Genomic DNA, 27,313 nt, shown 5'->3' on the forward strand with positions numbered 1-27,313 from the left:
CTTAACAGGGTCATTCATAACTTTGAGGAAAGTGTCAAAAGGTTTGACTTTCAGAAAAACATATTGGTCAAGTTTAGGCTTTTTTAATTTATTTTTTGTATAATCCTCACAGGGTGGAAATGTGGATTGTAAATTAGCCATAGATTTTAGTGAGCAAGATTACGCTAGCGTATTGGTCAACACTTGAACAGGATTTGAACTTTTCTCAAACTTTAAGTTATATATTTTGGTAATTATCCAAATCAGCTTAACAGGGTGGGTAGAAATGTTATTTAGCTTTGCACCATTGTTTTCCCACCAAATAAATTGACACTTCCTGAATGTGGCATCATTGTAGGAAGGGGTTTACTTAAATTGAGTTACGACAAATAGGATGGAAAGTGATCAAGGACAAATCAGTCATTTAAGATAATGAAATATCAAATATTTTGGCTTATTTCTTGGAAGTTGATAACACCCGGGACATGGCAAAACATCCACTGAAAGGTGTTAAACATATCTTGAAAGGGAATTTTATGGATTTAAGGTAAAGGATACCTGGCCTTTTGGGATCCACATTTTACACCAACATTTTTACTTAGGACAGAAAGGGCACCACATAGGAATGACCCAATAGCACATTTGAGGCCCAATTCATCAAGAGAAGTTGGCTTGTTTTTACAGTAACGTAAACCACAATACTGAGAAGGGTTTATATTTTAACTCCATATGGCAGTCAATTTGATTAACCTATATTGCAATACGATGTAATTGAGCCCCTTGAATCTTGAGCATGAGTGCCATGGTAACGTTAGTATAAATACACTGAAAGTTTTGCTACCTGTAAAGTATTGATCCCAAGAATGTTCCATATGCACAAAATATACTGCTCAAAAAAATAAAGGGAACACTTAAACAACACATCCTAGATCTGAATGAAAGAAATCTTATTAAATACTTTTTTCTTTACATAGTTGAATGTGCTGACAAAATCACACAAAAATAATCAATGGAAATCCAATTTATCAACCCATGGAGGTCTGGATTTGGAGTCACACTCAAAATTAAAGTGGAAAACCACACTACAGGCTGATCCAACTTTGATGTAATGTCCTTAAAACAAGTCAAAATTAGGCTCAGTAGTGTGTGTGGCCTCCACGTGCCTGTATGACCTCCCTACAATGCCTGGGCATGCTCCTGATGAGGTGGCGGATGGTCTCCTGAGGGATCTCCTCCCAGACCTGGACTAAAGCATCCGCCAACTCCTGGACAGTCTGTGGATGGAGCGAGACATGATGTCCCAGATGTGCTCAATTGGATTCAGGTCTGGGGAACGGGCGGGCCAGTCCATAGCATCAATGCCTTCCTCTTGCAGGAACTGCTGACACACTCCAGCCACATGAGGTCTAGCATTGTCTTGCATTAGGAGGAACCCAGGGCCAACCGCACCAGCATATGGTCTCACAAGGGGTCTGAGGATCTCATCTCAGTACCTAATGGCAGTCAGGCTACCTCTGGCGAGCACATGGAGGGCTGTGCGGCCCCCCAAAGAAATGCCACCCCACACCATGACTGACCCACCGCCAAACCGGTCATGCTGGAGGATGTTGCAGGCAGCAGAACGTTCTCCACGGCGTCTCCAGACTCTGTCACGTCTGTCACGTGCTCAGTGTGAACTTGCTTTCATCTGTGAAGAGCACAGGGCGCCAGTGGCAATTTGCCAATCTTGGTGTTCTCTGGCAAATGCCAAACGTCCTGCACGGTGTTGGGCTGTAAGCACAACCCCCACCTGTGGACGTCGGGCCCTCATACCACCCTCATGGAGTCTGTTTCTGACCGTTTGAGCAGACACATGCACATTTGTGGCCTGCTGGAGGTCATTTTGCAGGGCTCTGGCAGTGCTTCTCCTGCTCCTCCTTGCACAAAGGCAGAGGTAGCGGTCCTGCTGCTGGGTTGTTGGCCTCCTCCACGTCTCCTGATGTACTGGCCTGTCTCCTGGTAGCGCCTCCATGCTCTGGACACTACGCTGACAGACACAGCAAACCTTCTTGCCACAGCTCGCATTGATGTGCCATCCTGGATGAGCTGCACTACCTGAGCCACTTGTGTGGGTTGTAGACTCCGTCTCATGCTACCACTAGAGTGAAAGCACCGCCAGCATTCAAAAGTGACCAAAACATCAGCCAGGAAGCATAGGAACTGAGAAGTGGTCTGTGGTCCCCACCTGTAGAACCACTCCTTTATTGGGGGTGTCTTGCTAATTGCCTATAATTTCCACCTGTTTATTCCATTTGCACAACAGCATGTGAAATTTATTGTCAATCAGTGTTGCTTCCTAAGTGGACAGTTTGATTTCACAGAAGTGTGATTGACTTGGAGTTACATTGTGTTGTTTAAGTGTTCCCTTTATTTTTTTGAGCAGTGTATTTACATACCTGTGTGTATATTTCTCCTTTACCAAGAACCCATTCACCTGATAAAATAGCATGATCATTACACAGGTGTACCTTGTGCTGTGGACAAAGGCCACTTTAAAATGTGCAGTTCAACACAATGCCACAGATGTCTCAAGTTAAGGGAGTGCGCAGTTGGCATGCTGACTGCAGGAATGTCCACCAGAGAGGCGAATGTTAATTTCTAAGCCGTAAACTGCCTCCAGTTTAGAATTTGGCATTACGTACAACCGGCCTCAACCGCGTAACACGTTGAGTTTTACATCGAGCTTTTCTTTCTCCAGATAGAAATCAAAGCATTTATGGTTTCTATAGTAACTATAAATGCTTTGATTTATGCCTGAAAAAGAATAGCTCTATAACTATCCTAAACAACCATCCCATTAACAGAAGACACCAACAGTTGAGTATCATTTACATTTTTTTATTAAATCTGTCAGGTGTTTAGACGGTCTCTTGGATGGGGGGCTCGTAGCCGTCGGCCCTATCCACCTTAGCCCCGGTGTCGTCCCCAGAGGGCTTGGCTGCACTGCTGCCACCACCCTCACCGTGGAGCTCCATCAGTTTGCCCACTGGAAGGAGACAAGAATTATATAAGCGCAACACCAGAGTACAACTCAAGGCTGTTAGAGACACATTGGATAAGTCAATTTAGTATGCTAGGCTGTGTTTACACAATCCAAATCGGATCTTTTGGCCAATAATTATTTGGCCAAAAGATCAGAATTGTCTGCCTGTAAATGCAGCCATATCGGCATATGTTAAGATACAATTGTCGTACAGAACTGCTGCCAGATGCTGGGAGGGGCCCTTACAGTGGTCATGATTAAACCAAGCTCAGTCAAAGGTGACCTTTAATAACCTTGGTTGTTTTTGTGGAGGTTCTTTAATGCATGGTAAGTTTTTGACAAAGATCCTGGATAGGCTTTCTTTCACACCATCACTTGTCTAGTATTGTGCCATCTGTCGGAGCCATGATCACTCCAAGTACCCACCGTTCTGGGTCCTTGGTGTAGACATAACCCTTTCACTCTCCGCCCCTTATGACACAGGCTCGACACATTGTCGGACTGCAACGCCTCAAGGGGCAGGATAGGTTTGAGGTTCAAGGTGACTTACACTCAAACTTGGGCTTCTTCAGCATCTTAACCTTCCTGACGTAGACGTCGTGGAGGGGGTAGATGGACTGGCAGGCCTTCTCAATGTCCTTGCCAACGGAGTCAGGGATCCTAGAGGACAAAGGGAAAAGAAGTGAATCAGTAAGAGGGAACCTGGCTTGGCTACTGAAAATGACCGGCTGAGAGATCTAGTTAAATTACTGGCTGCCTTCATCGAAAGCCATTCAACTTGCTCAGACATCAACACTTAACTGAACACAATTAAAGATGCAGGAAAAGTGTTCGACACATGCAACAATTTTGTTGAAATAAATGATTTGCCTCATCTAACAGCCAATTAATATGCATGCACTCCATGTTGCATTTCACATGGACCACATCTTCCCAGAGTGCAGAACATTCTATTGAACCAGCAACAGGACGGCGAACATCCTTACAGCTTGTTGACAACTTCCTTCAGGTCGTTGGTCTGGACCTCACGGGTCATGATCTCCATCATCTTCTTCCTGATCTGACGGACCTGCTGGTGCTGGGCGTACGACGTCTTCCTGATCTGGTTGGTGCGCTTCTTGGTGAAGCCAACACAGAATAGACGCAAGAGGTAGCCGTCGGTGGTCTTCACGTCCACATGGGCCTCAATCATGGTCTGGCGGGGAGACAGGATAAAGGTAAATTCATAGTTTTGGGTACATTGGGCCCAACACGTTATCAATAACATTACAGGGCAGAGGTTAATTCATAGTGTTGAGATTACCCATAATGGTACATCACTTTTGAAGGTGGTGTGACAGTATTAGGGTACAGTGTTGAAATTGTGGTTTACATTCCACGTGTGCTGAGAAAAACTATGAGGGAAAGGCGGTGCCTTTCAGCTTAAAGTTGCAATGACACTTTTTGGACGACCCGACCAAATTCATAGAAATGCGAGTTATAGCTCTGTCATTCTCATTGAACGCAAGTATAAGAAGCGGTAGATGTTTGTTTTTTCTATGCTTCCTGTTCTTAAGATTCGCATCTTTTTTAGACTAGCTTCAAACAGCTGAAAATACAAAATGTTTAGTTATAGAAAATATTACATCGGTTTAGATGGTATAATGATTCTCTAAACAAAGACTGGTTGTTTTGTCAAAAAGTGAAATTAGGCAAACTAAATGGCGGAGTGATTTCTGCATATTGCACCTTTAACCTGTTAGGGCTAGGGGGCAGTATTGACACGGCGGGATAAAAAACATACCCGATTTAATCTGGTTACTACTCCTGCCCAGTAACTAGAATATGCATATAATTATTGGCTTTGGATAGAAAACACCCTAAAGTTTCTAAAACTGTTTGAATGGTGTCTGTGTATAACAGAACTCATATGGCAGGCAAAAACCTGAGAAGATTCCAAACAGGAAGCGCCCTCTGACAAATTGTTGTTCATCTTGGCTCTTTTTATTGAAGACTGAGGATCTTTGCCGTAACGTGACACGTCCTACGGCTCCCATAGGCTCTCAGAACCCGGGAAAAAGCTGAATGATATCGAGGCAGCCTCTGGCTGAAACACATTATCGCGTTTGGATAGTGGCTGGTCAGAGTACCCTGAGACTCACGCTCGTGCACGAGATGTATTTATTTTCTCTCTTTGTACGTATACAGGCTTTCCCGGTCGGAATATTATCGTTTTTTTTTTTTATAGAACAATAGCATAAACATTTATTTTAAACAGCGGTTGACATGCTTCGAAGTACGGTAATGGAATATTTATAATTTTTTTGTCACGAAATGCGCCATGCTCGTCACCCTTATTTACCCTTTCGGATAGTGTCTTGAACGCACGAACAAAACGCCGCTATTTGGATATATCAATGGATTATTTGGGACCAAACCAACATTTGTTATTGAAGTAGAAGTCCTGGGAGTGCATTCTGACGAAGAACAGCAAAGGTAATAACATTTTTCTTATAGTAAATCTGACTTTGGTGAGTGCTAAACTTGCTGGGTGTCTAAATAGCTAGCCCTGTGATGCCAGGCTATCTACTGAGAATATTGCAAAATGTGCTTTCACCAAAAAGCTATTTTAAAATCGGACATATCGAGTGCATAGAGGAGTTCTGTATCTATAATTCTTAAAATAATTATGTTTTTTGTGAACGTTTATTGCGAGTAATTTAGTAAATTCACCGGCAGTGTTCGGTGGGAATGCTAGTCACATGCTAATGTAAAAAGCTGGTTTTTGATATAAATATGAACTTGATTGAACAAAACATGCATGTATTGTATAACATAATGTCCTAGGATTGTCATCTGATGAAGATCAAAGGTTAGTGCTGCATTTAGCTGTGGTTTGGGTTTATGTGACATTATATGCTAGCTTGAAAAATGGGTGTCTGATTATTTCTGGCTGGGTACTCTGCTGACATAATCTAATGTTTTGCTTTCTTGTAAAGCCTTTTTGAAATCGGACAGTGTGGTTAGATTACCGAGAGTCTTGTCTTTAAAATGGTGTAAAATAGTCATATGTTTGAGAAATTGAAGTAATAGCATTAAGGTATTTGAATAACGCGCCACGGGATTACACTGGCTGTTGAGTAGGTGGGACGCTTGCCCATAGAAGTTAATGGCAGTATGACCCATTTCCATACATTTTGTACTGTGATTAAACGCATATCAAAACCACAATATCTCCACAAATCCAGCTGTGTGTTCCATCCTCCTGTAGGATTCCTCACCTGCCACTTCTTGACCATGGAGCACATCTTGTCACGGGTCAGGTCCATGCCGTGGAAGTTGGTCAGGCAGTTCTTTCCCTGCACGTCTTCTGAGATCAGCTTAAACTTGCGGAAGGCCACCTCATCGTTCTGCAGGTCAGCAAGGCTCACCTCGAACACACGTCCCTTCAGACCATCAGAGGCAATTCCTAGTAGAACAGATTAGTTGATGTGGGATGCAGTGAGGGGAATGGAGGCCAAGGCAGGGAACATCAGCAGATCTCTTTCCCAGTAATCAGTGGCAATCATTGAGCCGAAACAATTTGTCATCATGCATTCCCATTGTGTTCAGTACGGTACACACAAAACCAAGACAAGACCGACAATCTGAAACAATTTTAAAAGGGAAAACTAAAAGGGACATTACTGACCAACAAACCCATATTAAATGGTAGTTTTAGGACAACTTCCGGACTATTAGTTGGGACTCCCCGTGTTGTGCATCGTTCTGGTGTTGACGGAAAATAACCCTACCAACAGGGTCGGCCTCGCCAAGCAAACACTTCCTGTCAACAAAAGCACATGTATAATCTCTAGGAACTCTACTTACCAGATGTAGTGAAATGTGTACCTCGCTATTAAATAAATGGTAGATTTTGTGGTAGGCAGTCTCACGTGAAGTGCGTGGTCTAATGGCAGACCGCTGTCTAACTTGGCAGGAATACGGCGCGGTTCGGACAAAAGTTGAATACTGATGTTGATTTGATAGCGAGGAACATTTCACGTTGTCTGGTACATCCCTAGAGATTATACATAAGCTTTTGTTAACCAGAAACATTTTGGGCGAAGCCGGCTATACTGCGGTACGGTTATCCGTCACCACCCACCAGAACGATGCACAACTCAGTGAGTCCAACCAATATACAGACTCCCAAAGTTGTCCCAAAGCTAGTTGAATTAGGCTACCTAGCTAGCTGGTTACAGTACAAGGTCAGGAGTTCATCTCACTTTAATCAACCCCCAGTTTCCAAACCCTGCTATAATTCCACAGAACCATGTGGCTCTGTCTGCAGTTATTTTGCTGCATGTTAGTCTTCATACTGGTAGCCATCACCACAGAACCATGTGGCTCTGTCTGCAGTTATTTTGCTGCATGTTAGTCTTCATACTGGTAGCCATCACCACAGAACCATGTGGCTCTGTCTGCAGTTATTCTGCTGCATGTTAGTCTTCATACCGGTAGCCATCACCACTGAACCATGTGTTGCTCCATTAAATCGGCATCTGTTGGAAAAGCAGACTTACTGGTTCCCTGAGTCCTGGAGACCAAGGTCTTGCCAATGTTGCGGATGTTGAACATAGCGGGTGCCTTGACATCATACCAGTCCTTCTTGGAGAAAGGGTCGACACTGGGGGATAGAGAAAGTAGTGTGGTCAATATCACTTCTGTTAATCTGTTTTGATATGACACAGGCCTATGTAGCTAGCTAAAGAAACTAAGGTTGCAGTCTAGTTTACGTGAAACCAACCAAAGGGCTAACGTTAACTTGTTATTGTCAAATGCTGGCAATGGTATGAACGTCAACTTCCAGTACAATCAAACGTGGAAATTCAACAGGCACCTGGCTAATCAATAAAACATGACTGGGATAGCATAACGTTAGCTAGCTGGTTACTAATGTAAGGCCCAGCTAACTGGCTAAATTATCTTACCTGACAAATTTGCCTTTTCTCGCTAACGACTGAAGGGTCGGCACCACGCACATGTAGCCCTGGCTGGCTTGGCTACAATACTGTTTGACCACACCATTTCGTAGAAAATACTTTAACGTTAGCCAGCAATGAACATAACGTGGACATGTCTGCCATCTTGTTAGCCACCATAGCTACAATAATGATCTAGTTAGGTAGTTTAGCTTGTTAAGACAGCCGATGTCGCTAGATTACAGGCAAATGTGTGCATTTCGGCACATTTATATAAAATGCTTCACGATATGCAGCCTGGGTTAAGACTTTGACAGTCTCTTACGTAACAGTTCAGTGTCGCTTATGCAAACTCATGAACACCGAATGCGCACTGAGCCAAGCAGATTAGCAACAGCCACTGGTCTGAGTGCATCCAGTCAATATCAACCTCATCCTTCACATTTTCAAACTAAAAGTCAATAACCTGAACTTAATAGTGTGTATTGCCCGATTTAATGGATGAATTGCGCTACTTACATCTTCTTTTTGGCACCTTTTTTGCCACCTTTGGTCAGCCTCTTATTCTTGCCGACTGCCATGTTGGCTACAGGGAGTGAAAGAGAAGGAAATAGGAATTATCGCGAGTGTTAAAGACAGAGCTGAGATTTCTCACATCTCGCGACTCGCGATATGTTGAGACCTCAAACTAGCACGTTGTCGTTCACTACTGGCCTAGCGTGATATCGCAGTCCTTTATTGATACGTTATAACAACATTTAATAAACTCAGGAAGTGTTTGCTACATTGTATGATATAGTATTGTTATGCTACAATATTGATATTTCTATCCTGATCACACTGTATCCACTACAATAGCTGCTGCTTCTGCAAAAGCTAATGTGGATCCAAATAAACAATTAAACACCCCCACTTTGACAGTTAGCTCAGTTCATACGCTCACATGAATGATTGACATTCAGTCTGACACATATTGTGTTGTATGTCTGAAATTCTGTAAATAAATACATAATTATATTATATAATTCATATATGATTTATAATAATATGAATCTCTGTTCCAGAATGAATGAATATATGCATAAACATGTAACTGAGTATAAAATATAAATTAGAACAGCCACTGGTTTTTACTGTGGCAGTGAAATACGATGCACCAACACTTTCACAAATTAACAAAATTTAACTTACAGTCGCTGTAACTTAAATAACTTCAACCGAAATACTCACTCACATATTCATGATGAAGGAAAGACTATTCACCTGAATTATGAGAAAATAAACATATATTGACTTAACTCAGTGTTTTCCAAACTCGGTCCTGGGGACTCTAGGGGGTGCACGTTTTGGTTTTTGGCCTAGCACTACACAGCTGATTCAAATAATCATAATGTAATGATGCGTTGATTAATTGAATCAGATGTGTAGTGCTAGGGCTTAAAAACAAAACATGCATCCCTTGGAGTTTGGAAAACACTGACTTAACTATTCACAACATGTATACTGCTCAAAAAAATAAAGGGAACACTTAAACAACACAATGTAACTCCAAGTCAATCACACTTCTGTGAAATCAAACTGTCGACTTAGGAAGCAACACTGATTGACAATACATTTCACATGCTGTTGTGCAAATGGAATAGACAACAGGTGGAAATTATAGGCAATAAGCAAGACACCCCCAATAAAGGAGTGGTTCAGCAGGTGGTGACCACAGACCACTTCTCAGTTCCTATGCTTCCTGGCTGATGTTTTGGTCACTTTTGAATGCTGGCGGTGCTTTCACTCTAGTGGTAGCATGAGACGGAGTCTACAACCCACACAAGTGGCTCAGGTAGTGCAGCTCATCCAGGATGGCACATCAATGCGAGCTGTGGCAAGAAGGTTTGCTGTGTCTGTCAGTGTAGTGTCCAGAGCATGGAGGCGCTACCAGGAGACAGGCCAGTACACCAGGAGACGTGGAGGAGGCCGTAGGAGGGCAACAACCCAGCAGCAGGACCACTACCTCCGCCTTTGTGCAAGGAGGAGCAGGAGGAGCACTGCCAGAGCCCTGCAAAATGACCTCCAGCAGGCCACAAATATGCATGTGTCTGCTCAAACGGTCAGAAACAGACTCCATGAGGGTGGTATGAGGGCCCGACGTCCACAGGTGGGGGTTGTGCTTACAGCCCAACACCGTGCAGGACGTTTGGCATTTGCCAGAGAACACCAAGATTGGCAAATTCTCCACTGGCGCCCTGTGCTCTTCACAGATGAAAGCAGGTTCACACTGAGCACATGTGACAGACGTGACAGAGTCTGGAGACGCCGTGGAGAACGTTCTGCTGCCTGCAACATCCTCCAGCATGACCGGTTTGGCGGTGGGTCAGTCATGGTATGGGGTGGCATTTCTTTGGGGGGCCACACAGCCCTCCATGTGCTCGCCAGAGGTAGCCTGACTGCCATTAGGTACCGAGATGAGATCCTCAGACCCCTTGTGAGACCATATGCTGGTGCGGTTGGCCCTGGGTTCCTCCTAATGCAAGACAATGCTAGACCTCATGTGGCTGGAGTGTGTCAGCAGTTCCTGCAAGAGGAAGGCATTGATGCTATGGACTGGCCTGCCCGTTCCCCAGACTTGAATCCAATTGAGCACATCTGGGACATCATGTCTCGCTCCATCCACCAACGCCACGTTGCACCACAGACTGTCCAGGAGTTGGCGGATGCTTTAGTCCAGGTCTGGGAGGAGATCCCTCAGGAGACCATCCGCCACCTCATCAGGAGCATGCCTAGGCATTGTAGGGAGGTCATACAGGCACGTGGAGGCCACACACACTACTGAGCCTCATTTTGACTTGTTTTAAGGACATTACATCAAAGTTGGATCAGCCTGTAGTGTGGTTTTCCACTTTCATTTTGAGTGTGACTCCAAATCCAGACCTCCATGGGTTGATAAATTGGATTTCCATTGATTATTTTTGTGTGATTCTGTTGTCAGCACATTCAACTATGTAAAGAAAAAAGTATTTAATAAGATTATTTCTTTCATTCAGATCTAGGATGTGTTGTTTAAGTGTTCCCTTTATTTTTATGAGCAGTGTATATGCATGCTATGTTAAACTACATCTTATATGCATGTTATTCTGTTAAACTATATCTTATATGCATATTATTATGTTAAACTATATGTTATATGCATGTATATTACTCAATACTCTGCACTGTATTACACTATTCAGTCAGCCAAGTACACTGCGTGACAGTCGTCCCTAACATGCTGTATGAGTGAACCAACAAGTGAATATTTAATGAAGAAAACAGGTTGAACCTGAACCTCAAACCGTTAACATTCCATGCAGGTGTGTCTTGCCTCCTCCCGTTATTAGGACACTGATACAACTGTGTCATTACAGGGTTAGGGATGACGCCTAGCTGAATTGAACCTGGTGAAAATGTAAACATTGACATACATTCATTCTAGACCTACATTGTCTCTACACTCTTAGAAAAATGGGTTCCAAAAGGGTTCTTCGGCTGTTCACATGTAGAACCCTCTGTGGACAGGGCTCTTCGTGGAACCCAAAAGAGTTCTACATGGAACCAAAAAAGGTTCTTCAAAGAGTTCTCTTATGGGAACAGCCGAAGAACCCTTCTAAGTTCTAGATAGCACCTTTTTTCTAAGATTCTATACAGTATCTGAAAGGTACTCTTTAATGTTCAACATATGTCCTAATGTTGGTGAAGCCTAATTTGGCCAAATCCCTCATATGTACAGTATACATAAATCATATACATTGTATAAATAAGTCTGTGAATGTGCATGTTAGAGACATATTGTAACACCTAATGAAGATTAATTTAAATAGAATTAATAACATTCCTGTCATCTCCTTGTCAGGGATAATCCCTGATCAGGAGAATGGAAGTGAGGGTCTTTAAAGCTCAACAACCATCCAACATGGAGTAAGTTTTTTATCTTGTCACTGAAAACGTTTTGAACCCCTCACCTGGCTTTAAAATCAACAGGCGCCCAAAAAGGTCTTACTCTTGTCACTGAAAACGTTTTGAACCCCTCATCTGGCTTTAAAATCAGCAGGCGCCCAAAATGTTCTTACTCTTATCACTGAAAATGTTTTGACCTTCTCGCCTGGTTGAAGTCAACAACCAAAATCAAGAGAGGTGCAGCATCCTCTTCTCTCACAACATGCCTCCAAAAACGTTATCTTGATTGCCTGCCATATTGCCTACCTTCTGTAGCATGCTGCTAAAAATCAGCCTCCTATTCAGAAAGGCATCATCATCATCATCATCACAAGGATACATTTACCCACTGGGCACACTGGTTGAATCAACGTTGCTTGCTTTCCAAACGGTACATTTTTCCCACGATTGCATTTTGAAATTTGCAAAAGACAAACCGACAGCCGCATAGAATATAATCCATAGATGGCAGTTCCCATTTAAATCAGGACTGGCAGGCAATGAAAGTGTACCCATGAGTTTAACACTCAAATTGCCAGGGTAGAGGTTCCAAATCCCTTTTATGGATTATATGTCTATGGCCACAATGCAACAAGCTGTATATTTGGCGTGCATGCTAGCCAAATTGCGGCCTCCCGACTGTAGGCAACCGGTAACTGCCAAAATAAAGGAGACATTTAAGTAAGTGAGGGATACAAAGTGAATGTTATGGTGTGTGCGGTGCATTTTCCTGGCATGGTTTATGTCCACTTGTAGAATCTATGCCAAGGCGCATTGAAGCTGTTCTGGCAGCTTGTGGTGACCCAATACACTAAGACACTTTATGCTGGTGTTTCCTTTATTTTGCAGTACACTGTATGCACTTTTGATACAATTTAATCCACAGTTATTTTTTTAAAACGATTGATCCTCTGTGGCTAAATTATGCTCTCTGGGGTATTTTGAACATTGAGAGCAGGCTCCTGTGGTTGGATAAAAAAAAACGTAATTGTGTTTTTTTGGCTCTTGGGCCCAGCCCCTGACTCACGCAATTGACCGGTCACATTTATTTATTATGCAGTTTTTTATTAATCGGTTACCCAATCAAGGCAGGGCCCCCCAGTTACCCACGTGGGCCCCATACCTCCTCTCCTCCCCCCATCTGATGATTAGTAGAGCAGCAGCAGCAGGTTGTCTACACTCATTGAGAGCGGGCTCCTGAATCCTCCTCTGGTTGCAGTAAAAAAATTATAATATATACTGTATATATGCTTCTTGGGCCCCCCACTGGCCTGGGCCCAGGGGCTTCAGCCCCGGTAAACCCCTGCATTAAACCGGACCTGTCCATGTCATTTCAATAAAATGACATTGAACCAAAGTGGAATAGACCTTGAATTGACATCTGTGCCCAGTGGGTAGTCTCTGGAGAGATGTGTGTAATTCCCTCTTGTCACCATAATGCAACAGCCTTCACTCAGCTTCGTTTTCTGATGGAATCTGCCCCATGGGGGGGTTCAAAGTAAATCCAAGCTTCACGCAGAATACATTTGTTAAAGAAAACAGTCAAGAGGATATGTGTTCCAACCGTATGGTTTTAGCAGCCTTTATTTGTTCAGGATATTTAAAAAAATATATATTTCCCTCAGGTACTGATTTGGAAGGATATAATGAATGTTCATCCAATCAAAAGATGAGAGCACTTTGGCACAAAGCTGTGTGAGTAGCTGAATTCATTAATGCGATGTGGAACACAAAAGACAAAACAAGAAAAGAAAATGTTGTAAATTAAATGTGTATTTAATTTATGTCATCAAGGTTGCAGTTCAACAGCCCACTATGAAACACAAGTTACTATATCAATACTCTCTCTTACTTTCATTTTGTAGGTTACCTCAGGTAAGTCAGTGCAAAAGTGTCTTGACTTGAACCCACTCAACGTAACCTGCATGTAAATTAAAGCATTGCACTGTAGTAAGCACTTATATTTCAGGTCACTGCTACAGAGACCAACCTTGACTTTGGCTATGTCCCAAATGGAACCATATTCCCTTTATAGTGCACTTCTTTTGATCAGAGCCCCCTATTCCCCATAGGGCTCTGGTCAAATGTAGCGCACATTAAAAGGAACAGGGTGCCATTTGGGACGCAACCGCTGTCTGATGCTGGAACTCAACTGACTGCCTCGTGTCCCAGTGTCCCCATGGAGAGGGACTGCTTGTGAGGTCAAAAGAATTGTGGCGCTGCCTGACTCCTTGTCAACAGCACTAGAACTGCGTCCTAAAATGGCACATTATTCCCCACACAGTGCACTCCTTTTGACCAGAGCCTTATGGGCCCTGGTCAAAAGTAGTGCACTATATAGGGAATTTGGTGCCATTTAGGATGCAGCCTAGGACTGGGAGCCATCCCACATCCCATTGAGCAACTGAAGTCATCCTGTATCAGAGCCTCCTAGGAGATGAGAGGAGACACACATCTTTATCATGCAATAACGATCTTTGTTCAAATACATTGCATTTGATTACACTGATTACACTTCAATCATACATAGGCTATTCAATATACGTAGGCTAAATGAAATAGAAACCTATCTGACAATGTATTTATTTGGTCTCATAAACGTCTTCGACAAGTTTCAAGTTTTAATGTCACGTGCACAAGTACAGTGCAATGCCTTTCTTGCAACATGGGTCAGTGACTGGAAGAGGCAAGAGAAGCATCGCTGTCACATCCTTTTAATGTCTGGTTTCTATCACCTCCGGTTGCATTACAGCTGTCAATGTTCCACTGCATGGACTGTAGAGAGAAGCATCACAATTTACATGTCTCATGTGAATATGACTTCCATTTTTTTTTTTTACAGCAGGACATTATTTTGTCTACTCTTATTTTTAGAAATAATATAAACATGTTTACAAATGTTTCCCCTTCTGTACAACTGTAACCATGGTTGCATCATGTGGGTAGATAATGCCTAAAGTCTGCCTATAGGAAAAATTAAACATTACATTGACAACCATTATTACAGCCTAATCCTTAGAGTTTTTATATGCAATTTGTTTAATGCAAAATCTCTGGTATGTCTTTGAGTGCACATCAGTACATGACTCCTGACTCGAGCAAGTATCTTCCTCTTGCCTTTAGACGTCTCTGCATTATAGGCCAACCGGCTGCAATATGAGGCGAAATTGTACACTTGACTCTATTCCTTTGGAACCGAATGTTTGTGAAGCCCTGCTCGTTTCCTGCATTATACGCCTCCCCTCTGTCCCGAACATGAACTAGTCCACAGCGCCATCCACCTGGGCTACACCTGAGACCATTGAGATATATCAACGCCCGAGACACCCTGTCGAAGTCACTCGATGCCAACTGCGCATGCTCCACTCATTACTGTTCTCTTATCAGCAGGATATTATGCTGGCAGCACGATCGCGGATTTTTTCCCCCGTAAATAAGAGTCCCCGTGTAAATACGTGCTAAACTTTGGGATTATCGTTTTTTTTTGCAATCTACTGTGGTACAAATGTTTTTCACTTGCAACCAATGTATTGATTTTCTTGTATTATTTATGCATTTCTTTGGAAAGTTTAAACAAATACTGGAATGTTGAAAGCTATTGTGTAGGCTACATTTAAAGAAATACATGTGTATGATATTGGAATTATTCAATAAAGTCTGCAAAATTTAAATTGGTCTCTTGTGCTAGGCAACGGGTACTTTTTGGGTTGTAGAGAAAACACTTTACTACCTGTCTCATATAAACTGTGGTGGGAAATACTCACTCACATCTCTGCTAACCAAATATAATTAGCATTGGCGGTGGATTGTGTCGAACAGCCTGCTGCTGGCTTTTCACTCCACCCCCTCCTTAGCCCCCAATGCAGTACACTGTTATAGACTTTACATGGGATACATATTGGCTTGTAAAGATTACTTTTCTACCTGCCTCAGATAAAGTGTGGTGTGAAATACTCAGTAAATACTCAGCCAGCAGCAGACCGTGTGACACAGTCCCCTTCAAAAATGACACATATTTGGTTATTAGAGACCCTACTGAGTATTTTCCACCCCACATTAGCTGAGACACGTATAAAAGTTATCTCTACAGCACAATATTCTGTATGTGTATGTAGGTCTTAAAAAAGTTTTTTTAAACAATATTTTTTATTTGATTTCATAAATTACCTATTGCCTTTTCTTGTTGGCACAGTAAAAGTGGCCATTGATTGAAATGTAATATATTTTGAATTGTAACGTTTTGAAATGCGGGCTTTTATTTTAAAGGTTTCCTCGTTACCATACGAACATGACGTCATCATTTGTGCCGCTGGCAGAATACTGGTATAATACTGTCATGGCGGGGAAGAGCTGTAGCAGGGGGTAAATCAGGAAGAGAAAGCGCTGTAAGTGGGTTAACACTGAAATTTGAACAAGTCAAGCAGTTTTTAGGGAAGGACCGAGTGGATGACTGCTGTCCCTTGTCGAGCACCACTGGCGCTGTTGCGGTACTTGAGCCACGTTTAGGAGTTGTTGCTCATGACAGCACTCTACCTGTCAAGCCTGCTGTGACAATAGCAAGTTCTACTGCTGTAGCCTGGCTGGACTAGTGAAGAAATGAAAGTCGCAGGTACCTCTTATATTTTGACAGAGGGGAGGAAGGGCAAGGTCTCTGCGACTTGCCTTTAGAACCAAATCTTATTAAGCCGGTCCATTTTAGTGAACGGGTTTTGATGCATTATTTCATTCGCCTCCTTATCAAGTTTCCGACCGGGGGAGAGGAGTTCTACATGGAAACGCAGTGACAACTCCAATGTCGCGGTGTCATCGAGTAGAAAACCAACTCTCGTGCGCCTGTGCCTTTCGCGGACTACAAAACATACTTTGTTGACTCGAAGGCTTATTTTGGGAACTGTTTTGAATGGGGAGGGAAATATTTTCGTTGTTTACCTCCAGACTGTCGACATAGCTGGAAAGAGGATACCATTGTTTTTTTTTCTTTCACCGACTTTACTGTATCCCATTACCGCGTTTGGGGGTGAACAGGTGCCTTACCTGTCAACGCCACCTGTCCTCCTGTAGCGATGGCTAGCGAGGAGACGCCTGGTGCTGGGCGACCAGCCGGGCAAGGTGATGGAGCTGCGGCGGTGTCGCTCAACCCTGGCATCCCAATCCGAGGAATCAAAATGAAATTCGCTGTCCTCGCCGGTCTGGTGGAAGTTGGGGAAGTTTCCAACCGGGACATTGTGGAGACCGTCTTCAACCTGGTAAGCTGATTATCGGAAGCCACACTCTAATCTAAATAGTCCCAGGAAACCGTCCACAGAGGGTCATGTTACACGTTGCTCTGTCTACCAACCTGCCTTTTCTATTTTTCTGGTAGACATTAGGCTACCTCCTGGCCACAATATTTGTTTATAATGAAGGCTATATTGTGACTAGGCTACTTCATTAGCTAGCCTACTATATGGTCCAATAGCTGAGTGCATAATATTTACTTTCCATGATAAGGTAACTAGAGTAGTAGGCTATGCGGAACTAGGATATAGCCTATAAGTTAAACATGTGTGGGCTAATGTTGCATAAGAGTTTTCTTTGTAGAATTTGCATGGTGATGGAAATGCTATATTGGTTTTACAAGTCATGACTTGGTTAAGCTTTGTAACCCACCAGCGAGGCATGATCACTTTTCATATTATTCATACAGGATGCAATGGGAATAGTCTTATCCTGTTCATAGTTTAGAAAAATTATGTTTATAGCCCTACAGTGGAGGTGTCGTAATACCCATAAAACCTAGCGATCCAGGGAAATGGTTCCAATTGTTTTTTCCCCATAGGGGATTTTAGAAACATTTAAAATAAAGTCTGTTTTGTGTAGGCTTACCCTGGCGTGACGTCTTGGTAACCATGTAAATCTCTCTAGGACAACTTGTATCAATATATTCGGCTCTATTTACTCTCAGATTCGTATACATCATGCAAAACTACAAATCCCTTCAAGCTCCTGCACGTCATCTCTAGCTGACACCTTTGCTAACAGGTATTGTGTCAATTTAAAAACGTGCACAAGACAGTTCACAGAATTGTACATTTGAAAGAAATATAGCCAATTTATTCAGTACTACATTTAGCTAACATTAGATAGTTAATTCAGAGATTCTTACCTTTGCCTCGACTCGTCAGTCTCTTCCAGATCATCATGGCATTTGTAGTTCTTTATGATAGCCACATTAGCAGCTAATTAGCGTTTCAGTTTTGGGTGGTAAATACAGGTGAATATATTAATAAGTCACCTTGTCCTAGAGAGATTTACACGGTTATCAAAGCGTCACGCCAAGGTAAGCCTTCATGAAACACAGCCCTCATTTGAAGTGTTTGTAAAATCCCCAATGGGAAAAATGCATGGTGGAAAAACGATTGGAACCATTTCCCTGTTTGACCGCTAAATTTGATAGGTATCATGACTCATACTGTGGTGCTCTATAGGTACTAAAGTGACATCTTAGTGTCACTTTAGTAACAGTTCTACAGTGGGATTGTAATAGACAAAAGTGCATACTTGTTGGACTGTAAGTATATGGGAACAGGGCCTACATGATATCTCTCTGTCATGATTTCAGTTTGTTTAAAAGAGGTGTGTCATATTTCATGATAGTCTGCTCAAATTGCACAATATTATTCTAAGGTATCTCTGCAAGGTCTCTCGCTCTCTCTCTCATTGGTTGGCTGCAGACATTGAGGCTCAGGTCTAGGAATGAATGAAACTAATATAGGATAGACTAGTGAGTCACTGAAGCAATGCATGGAGGGTTAAGTGGAAAAAGAGCAGGAAAGGCTGGCGGTTAATGAGAACGGGAGGAAGAACTGGCAAAAATGCTTTGTCACTGTGGCAACACAATGGAGTCTCCCACACAGGCTGAGGCTCATCCCCAGTCATCACAGTAGGCTCCATCGCACCTACTGGGAGGGATGCGGCCGGTGGGGCACGGCGGCACTGTAACCACCCTGCCATCCCTCCCTCCCTCCCCACGTGAACACTAAACTCCCCCATGCAGTCAGCCCTCACCCTCAGGTAGCCGTGAGGAAAGTGGATAAGTGTCTGACTGCTGGAACAATGCCTTAGCATTTAGAATGCTGTTTCAAATGTCATGCCAAATATAGAAACCCAAGCAGGATTTTTTTTTTTTGGGGGGGGCGGGGTGTCAAACATTTTCTGTCGTTCATGTCTTTCAGTTGAACGATATCACAGTGGTACTAGTTTTATGCACCATCGTGTTTCCGAGCTCTGTTTTCAGCTGTGTGCTGCTGGCCTGCACGACGTGAGATAAACCCAGAAATATTATCCCTCCAGCGACGTGTCTATTATAAACTGCATATTCATGATAGTTTCTTTATCCAGAGAGGAGAAGACATAATTGCAGTACACAGAAATGAGCAGTAGAGACAACCTGCCAGGTCTCCAATGTGCCAGAGTGAGGGGATCTCTCAGGCTCTATTTGCATCCCAAATGGCACCCTTTTCCCTAAATTCTGCATTACTTTTGACCAGAGCCATATGGGACCTAGGTCAAAATTAGTGCACTATATAGGGAATAGGGTGCATTTTGGGACACAATGTGAGTCCCTGGGCCTTCTGATGCATTTGTACCCGACTTGTCTCCCCACCATTCCCTCTTGTTTGTTTAGCATGGCCAATGTCATTTGAGGTTTTTGAGACATGGCACTTTGCATTTCATGCTCAGTGCTCTTCTTTCTGATCTCTCTTTCTGCTCTCTCTTTCTGCTCTCTCTTTCTGCTCTCTCGCTCTTGCGCTCTCTCTCTCTCTCTCTCTCTCTCTCTCTCTCGCTCTTGCGCCTCTCTCTCTCACTCTCACACTCTCACACACTCACCACACTCACACACTCACTCACTCACTCACTCACTCACTCACTCACTCACTCACTCACTCACTCACTCACTCACTCACTCACTCACTCACTCACTCACTCACTCACTCACTCACTCACTCACTCACTCACTCACTCACTCACTCACACAGCTGGATTTATCATAGTGGCTGGAACCTCCTCTCTCCAGAAGTGGCTAATTTGCAGTCGCTCCGCAGATGACTCATACACCCATTGTTAGGTCAAAGGCAAAATGAATTTTTCCTCAAACAAATCTCTCTCAAATGAATAGGATATCCAGCCAGACTTAGGACAGTGCAAGGGATCATGGGTAGCGTAGGATTCTGAATTAGGGCTGTCCCCGACTAAAACAAAATCTTGGTCTACCAAGAGTCGTCTGTTCTTTCGACGAATCGATTGGTCAACATTTTTAAATGTGTATTTTTCCATATGTAGACACATCTGATGTGTTTTAATCAAATCAACGACATGCTCTGAGCTTATCTGCTGCTTTAAGCGCACTGTTTGATGAAATAATGAAGATACACGAATGACTAGAGGGAGCCAACCTAATTGATTTGTTTGTGTTCAGAGTTGCTGTGGTGTGTTATAAGGACAGCGAGTGACTGTGTGACTAGCATCTATTGTCTCTCTCCTCCATGCTGCAGCGACCACTACAGAACTTCAACAGTGTTTATCTCGCTTTCCATGTTGCTGAAGCATTTCTGACTGAAAAGTTCTATTACCAAAAATCCCTAATTTGTTTAGGAAAAACATTCTCTATTTCCTCAACTAGTGACGCACCTATATGACATTTTTGGCCGATATTGATATTGAAAATTTTAGCGGCCTTGCAAGCTTTCTAGTACAGTTAAATAGTTAACACACACATACATGGGCGCAGCGGTCTAAGGCACTGCATCTCAGTGCAAGAGGCGTCACTACAGTCTCTGGTTCGAATCCAGGCTGTATCACATCCGGACGTGATTGGGAGTCCCATAGGGCGGCGCACAATTGGCCCAGCGTCGTCCGGGGTAGGCCGCCATTGTAAATAAGAATTTGTTCTTTACTGACTTACTAGTTAAATAAAGGTTACAAACACACCACACTGATCAAAAAGTAATTTTGTTGGCATTTACGTATGTTCCCATTACCAGTAAAACATAATCAAAACCTATTTCTTTCACTTACTTGCTGTGCTGTTTCATTGTATATTTGTTCAGTCATTTCATTCTCAACCAGGATTTCTATGGAACTCCGTTTGGGTCTTTACGTGTTGATTACACTCGTATTTCATATGTCACAACAATTCATCGATACGTATGCTATGATGGTGGTAAAGTTGTCTCGCACACCTACAGTGCTGGTCAAAAAAAAGCTAGCTAGCTCATGGATGCAAACAATGTTCTTCCCCAAAAACATAGCAAAATGATATCTGTTTAGCTAGCTAACTATATAGCTAGGTGTCATCATCTAAAATAACCCTAATTAATAAGACCGTTCTTATTTGTTTAATGGTGGTCGGAAGCTAGTCACAATAAGGATTAGCCGCAATAGTGGACTTTGCGGTTAGCCTTGAAAATAAAAATATGGTATAATTCTACTATTTGCATCACTGTCAATGACATAATTTTATTTTGAAGGCAAACCGTTAGCTTTGGGCAACAGGGTTAAGTAGCTGGCTAGCTATTTATTTTCATGAACAGTAGTGCTGTACAAAAGTCTGCAAACAAGCAAAAATAGGCGAACAAGTGGCAACCTAGCTAATACTTACTCACAAGGATTCCTAAATAATTGCTAAGAATTATCAAAATAACTGCAGTTTTTACTGGTCATTGTTTTCAGGCTGGTTGTATTGGTGCTAGCTAGGTACCAAGCTAAAGCTTGCTACCTCAGAATTTGTGATCGAACAAATGATGCTTTATTACCAACGTGGTATTGTAAACTCATCTTTCGTGGCCGGTGTTTGCTTGTTTGCAGACTTTTTTTTGTACAGCTTTGACAGTACTACTGTATCTTTTTTGACACGCAAAGACCCAAACGGCGTTCCATAGAATGTATGTCATGAAGCTAATAGCAGTGACACTATTACTGTGTAACTCCGGTAGGGCAACATCGGAAAAATAGCGCACTTGGTAGTGTTTACCGGTGCAGAGAACGGTTGATTGTCAAGGGCAATGAATTCCATTATCTTGGCTTTAATGGGTTTTGCCTTTGAGTTGTCTCGCTGAAATTGTTTTACTCTTTCAAATGACTGCTTGACTTGTTGACTGCTCGACCCACACAGAAGACATTGTGGGCTAGTTTAGGAATGCTGTGTTGCACGTATATGGCAAAATTTGACGTGGCGTCATTACGTCATGTACCTTCGTTATATAGGTATGTACGTCAGCTTTGACATCGGTTTTGCACATCGGCATTAAACTAGACATCCGATTCCGATATGTTCACCGATATATCGTGCACAACTACCCTCAACCCTTGCTCTCTTTACGTGACACATGTATGCATCGCATGTGACCAATGGGGCCTGACCTATAGAATATTATAACAAACTCCGAACATGTGACAACAAAATGGATACAGAGGACGTGACAAACTCGAAACAGGGGAATGTACTTACTGGTTGCTCAGAAGGTAAAGGGGAAGTCAGATGTGTGGAATAAATGTGACTAGTTGTGGAAAATACTGAAGATCAAGACAAAGAAGGTAAGGAGCAAGTGCTGCGTCCATGTTATGTGTGGCAAACAGGTGCTGTTAGATTACAATATCATTTTTCGGACTGTTTGGGACAGTGTAAACAACACAAAATCAATTATCAGCTTACCAGAGAGTCTGTTGTGATTATTTTTGTAAAGCCTTTATTACAGCAAAGACTAAAAACAGTTGCATTCATTCGTGAATGCAATTTCCCAAATGGAACGGTTTATTTATTGTTTGCTAATTATTCAAGGATCACTATTTTATTTTAAAACCAAAATACTTGATTGCATTTAAAATCATGAATGACGTGTGATAGTATGAATGATTGATAAAGTAGCCGATATAAGTATTGAAATATAGGCCTAAGTAAGTTACTGTATTAAGACTAAATATGATGTTCTCTTTGGCCTCCAGTTCAGTGGTGGTTATACAAGGCTGCTATACTAAACCTACTAATGATAATTGCATGACTTATTATGATGAGGATCATAATAACAATAATAATAATAATAATAATAGTAACAATAAGGAGATCAAGAAAAAGTAGGTTATTATAATACATGTAATATTTCTAACAGTTTGGAAGAGCGTAAACAACAGTAAATAAATAATACATATTACCAGATAGGCTGTTCTAAATAAAAAGTGGAAAGTCTTTATTACAGCATAGCAAAAAAAACTGCTGAATTTGTGAAATTGTTTATCTAACATGTTGAGGCTTGGTCCTCACAGAATCAGTAGGCTATTAAACAGACACTTAAGCGGGATCTGTCTTGTTTCTGTAGATATGGATGATTCATAAAGCCAGGCACATTTTAACAGGCTATTGATTATAGACTTAATTAAGTTGGTTTCCTCTCTAGTCACTTTTATTAGACAATTAAGGCAAAGGCTGTTTTCTCTTTTCCTACTTCCACTGCTTCATTTTTCTCAACACCAATATGCTGGTTAACTTTGCTATTATGCACATAGCAATATGGTCTAGGAAAAGCCGGCAATTCAACAATGTTTTAGAACCGCGGACAGCCACCACTATCCAATGCGGGCGAAAGCACATTTGTCACAAAATAATTTGGATTAGTGTTGCACCATTGTTCTTATGTTATAACCATATACCATTTCAGTAGCACATGTCTTAGTGATGGACTGCCATCCCCACGGCCTCCACAACGGACCAGTCCACTCAGACAGGCGTGAGTCACACAGGTGTCTTGTACACCATGACATTATTATTGTTTTTTGCTACTGTTCGACTAAAGAAATCTCGGTCGACCAACAGCCCATCGACCAGTTGATACCTTCCAATTGGCGACAGATTTTCATGCAAATATTCTAATATCTGCATAAAGAAAATATGCACATTTTCCCACCAGTGGTGTTTACCAAACTGATTTGTTGCGGATAAAATTCAGTGCGTGATGACGTAGTGCACAAAACATGTAATTTTTCGTACCAAATAAAAATCTAAAGTTCATTGTGTTTCCATTGTATTTTCATCTCTACCGATAGTTTTGTCACAAACTGTTGCGTTTATATAGTGTATGTGCCCACTCTGGTCTCAACATGTGTGCTCTAGCCAACAGCTGGCAGATACAGTGCTGCTAGTCTACATGATGACTTTATTATGGATAAAAGCGAGAATATTTTATTTTAAAAGTGGTGTTTTTTTTGCTTCAATAGAGTTTAGTTTTCCTTCACGAAAAATACATTAGTGCATCACATTCAGCAGAAGTGGCTTCATTCTTTATCAGATTACAACAGAAGTGCCACACTGTTTGGCTAGCAGCCACACAAGTGAATGATCTAACAATGAAAAATCTATTTTATTTTGTGCAAATGCGATGTATGGCCATCATAGTTCTAATGTTCATCATAGAAAGAATGTAGCCAGCTACATTTGTTTTGCTTGAAGTTCATCTTGCATTTTACCAGAGAAAAGTAGGCTACACCTAGAAAAGTAGCTACACATCAGTCAGAGTGCTGTCTACTGATAAAATCCCCGTTTGTGAATTCTCATCAGAGTAGAGAAGTGCAACTGAAGCACCAAATTATCCTGACGCCGAGCACAAATTGCAATAAAGAGCATTTTAGATCTGCGTTTCCAAAACACAGCAAGATTATTTCTTATGCGTTTTATCATTTAGTTTTACTGCGTTAACACGACCCCTGCATTATGGACAATAGCTAGGCCTGGCTATAGGTCTACATCAGGCCGTCACACTCAGCCAGGCAGCTTGATTTAACGGCGCCGACCCACTCACTGGAAGCTGAATCGTATGCCACTCTGGCTCTGCTCTGTAAACCATTGACTCAGAATGACTAAGACTGCTGGCCTCTGCCCTGACACTGGAGATGGGGGATTTGGCTCTGTGGAATGTCACCTGGGTTTTACTCCAAGCCAGGTCGCTATGGCTGGGTAGGCCCATGATAGCCTTTTGTAGTGGTTGGCATGGAAACCATGCATGTGAACAGGCAATCAGGTTCCCCTCTCCCTGACGCTGTGGAGGAGGTGAAGTTTCCCCTAGACTCTGGGTCAGTTTTGTATTTTTTTCCACTAATAGTTAAGGTTAGGATTGGGGGAAGGGGAAACTGATCCTAGATCTGTACCTCTGAGCTAATACTGTAGTGGATATCCCTGTGCTTCCTGGTCAAGGTTGTTAAAGAGTTAGAGTAACTACTTTGTGCATATGTGTATGCATTTTCTATTTCAATTCTCATGCAGAGGGACATGGCCCTTGTTGTACCTTGTGCTTTCAGTCATAATTCAAATATTTCTGAACTTTTATTTGAGTTCGTTTGTAGGCCTCTGTCTGAATCCAATTATTGCATTCGGTCTTTATAGATTAACAGCTCCTCTTGTCTCAGATCTAATAAATATTTCAGCCTGCGCTCCTGTATTCAGTTTCCTCAGTAGAATGTCAGGCAGCTGAGCTGCATGTGTTCAGTTTCCTCAGTAGAATATCAGACAGCTGAGCTGCATGTATTCAGTTTCCTCAGTAGAATGTCATAGGCCACTGAGCTGCATGTATTCAGTTTCCTCAGTAGAATGTCATAGGCAGCTGAGCTGCATGTATTCAGTTTCCTCAGTAGAATGTCATAGGCAACTGAGCTGCATGTATTCAGTTTCCTCAGTAGAATGTCATAGGCAACTGAGCTGCATGTATTCAGTTTCCTCAGTAGAATGTCATAGGCAGCTGAGCTGCATGTGTTCAGTTTCCTCAGTAGAATGCCAGAGGCAGCTGAGCTGCATGTGTTCAGTTTCCTCAGTAGAATGTCAGAGGCCAGCTGAGCTGCATGTATTCAGTTTCCTCAGTAGAATGTCAGACAGCTGAGCTGCATGTATTCAGTTTCCTCAGTAGAATGTCATAGGCAGCTGAGCTGCATGTATTCAGTTTCCTCAGTAGAATGTCATAGGCAGCTGAGCTGCATGTATTCAGTTTCCTCAGTAGAATGTCATAGGCAGCTGAGCTGCATGTATTCAGTTTCCTCAGTAGAATGTCATAGGCAACTGAGCTGCATGTATTCAGTTTCCTCAGTAGAATGTCATAGGCAACTGAGCTGCATGTATTCAGTTTCCTCAGTAGAATGTCATAGGCCAGCTGAGCTGCATGTATTCAGTTTCCTCAGTAGAATGTCATAGGCAACTGAGCTGCATGTATTCAGTTTCCTCAGTAGAATGTCATAGGCCACTGAGCTGCATGTATTCAGTTTCCTCAGTAGAATGTCAGAGGCAGCTGAGCTGCATGTATTCAGTTTCCTCAGTAGAATGTCATAGGCCACTGAGCTGCATGTATTCAGTTTCCTCAGTAGAATGTCATAGGCCACTGAGCTGCATATTACAGAAACCCTGTTCCTTTACCTGAATCCTGACTTTCAGCGTCTCTGCTTAGTTGACTGTGGCAGAATCAGAATCAATGCTTTCATATTATTTCTCGTGTGTGTGTGTACCGAATATACAGATGTCGCTTGTCTCTCCTGTTCTGTTGGGGTGATATTGATGAAGGGGTCCTTCTCAGGCAGGCTGCCTGTCAGGAGAGAAATGAGGTGCTCCAAACTAGAGCATCTCCTCTCGCCGACGCTTTAAATAGCACACGCACACAATCACATTGTACAACTTCTACTGAGGGCACAGGGAAGGAACAAGGCAACTACTCTCTCCAGGCATGCTCTCTCCTTCTTTCTCTCTCCGATAACAGAGCCGTCTAATCTTGACACATGAAGGATATCCTATCTGCTCCCTCTCTGTCACACATGAGACTTTTTCTATCTCTCTTTCTCTCTTTCTCTCTCTTTCTCTCTCTTTCTCTCTCTTTCTCTCTCTTTCTCTCTCTCTGTCTCTCTGTCTCTCGCTCTGACTCTCGCTCTCTCTGTCTCTCGCTCTGACTCTCGCTCTCTCTGTCTCTCGCTCTGACTCTCGCTCTCTCTGACTCTCTCTCTCTCTCTCTCTCTCTTTCTCTGTCTCTCTCTCTCTCTTTCTCTGTCTCTCTCTCTCTCTCTCTCTGTCTCTCTCTCTCTCGCTCTGACTCTCGCTCTCTCTGACTCTCTCTCTCTCTGGCTCTCGCTCTCTCTCGCTCTCTCTTTTTCTACCCCCCAAGGAGATTCAAGGCTCAGTGGACTAGTATCTCAAAGTAGCACTGCTTTTTACTCTGCTGCTAATCCCAACAGGATAGTTCTCTATTTTCTTTAAACACCTCCCTCCTGCCCTCTTCTCTTCCCTCCTTTAATATTCCCTCTTTGACTCTGTATCCACAGACGGATAAGATCCAATCACTCCATTTCTTTGTGAGGCTGTGCTGTTTCACATTCCCTTGCTGTAACTTCCTCCCTCCTGACAGAA

At 42.5% G+C, this 27,313-nt stretch overlaps 2 protein-coding genes and 2 non-coding genes across 7 annotated transcripts in view; 1 reads left to right on the forward strand and 3 right to left on the reverse strand.

Annotated features, from left to right (window-relative positions):
* Nucleotides 1-2,840: 2,840 nt before the first annotated feature.
* rps3a (ribosomal protein S3A) lies at nucleotides 2,841-8,608 on the reverse strand. Its single transcript, XM_014209379.3, has 6 exons — nucleotides 8,464-8,608; nucleotides 7,546-7,649; nucleotides 6,262-6,449; nucleotides 3,988-4,196; nucleotides 3,552-3,661; nucleotides 2,841-3,004 (listed from the first exon to the last, which is right to left on the reverse strand). Exons 1-6 carry the CDS (start codon nucleotides 8,523-8,525, stop codon nucleotides 2,877-2,879), a joined length of 801 nt encoding a protein of 266 aa, XP_014064854.1. The 5' UTR covers nucleotides 8,526-8,608; the 3' UTR covers nucleotides 2,841-2,876.
* LOC123744323 (small nucleolar RNA SNORA17) lies at nucleotides 3,395-3,524 on the reverse strand. The gene has a single exon (XR_006770901.1). It is a non-coding gene; the product is annotated as a small nucleolar RNA SNORA17 (small nucleolar RNA).
* Nucleotides 6,509-6,578, reverse strand: LOC123744322 (small nucleolar RNA SNORD73). The gene has a single exon (XR_006770900.1). It is a non-coding gene; the product is annotated as a small nucleolar RNA SNORD73 (small nucleolar RNA).
* Nucleotides 8,609-16,225: 7,617 nt separating the features above from the next.
* LOC106610178 (lipopolysaccharide-responsive and beige-like anchor protein) overlaps nucleotides 16,226-27,313 on the forward strand; it is a 296,378-nt gene continuing 285,290 nt past the window's right edge. For all 4 annotated transcript variants that reach the window (XM_045722742.2, XM_045722744.2, XM_082978435.1 and 1 more), the window contains exon 1: nucleotides 16,226-17,153. In XM_045722742.2, the coding sequence (XP_045578698.1) occupies nucleotides 16,971-17,153 (183 nt within the window). In that variant the 5' untranslated portion in view covers nucleotides 16,226-16,970. The remainder of the gene's footprint in view (nucleotides 17,154-27,313) is intronic.

The sequence above is a fragment of the Salmo salar genome, chromosome 08 (assembly GCF_965601325.2).
Source record: "Salmo salar chromosome 08, fSalSal1, whole genome shotgun sequence".
Lineage (NCBI taxonomy): Eukaryota > Metazoa > Chordata > Actinopteri > Salmoniformes > Salmonidae > Salmo > Salmo salar.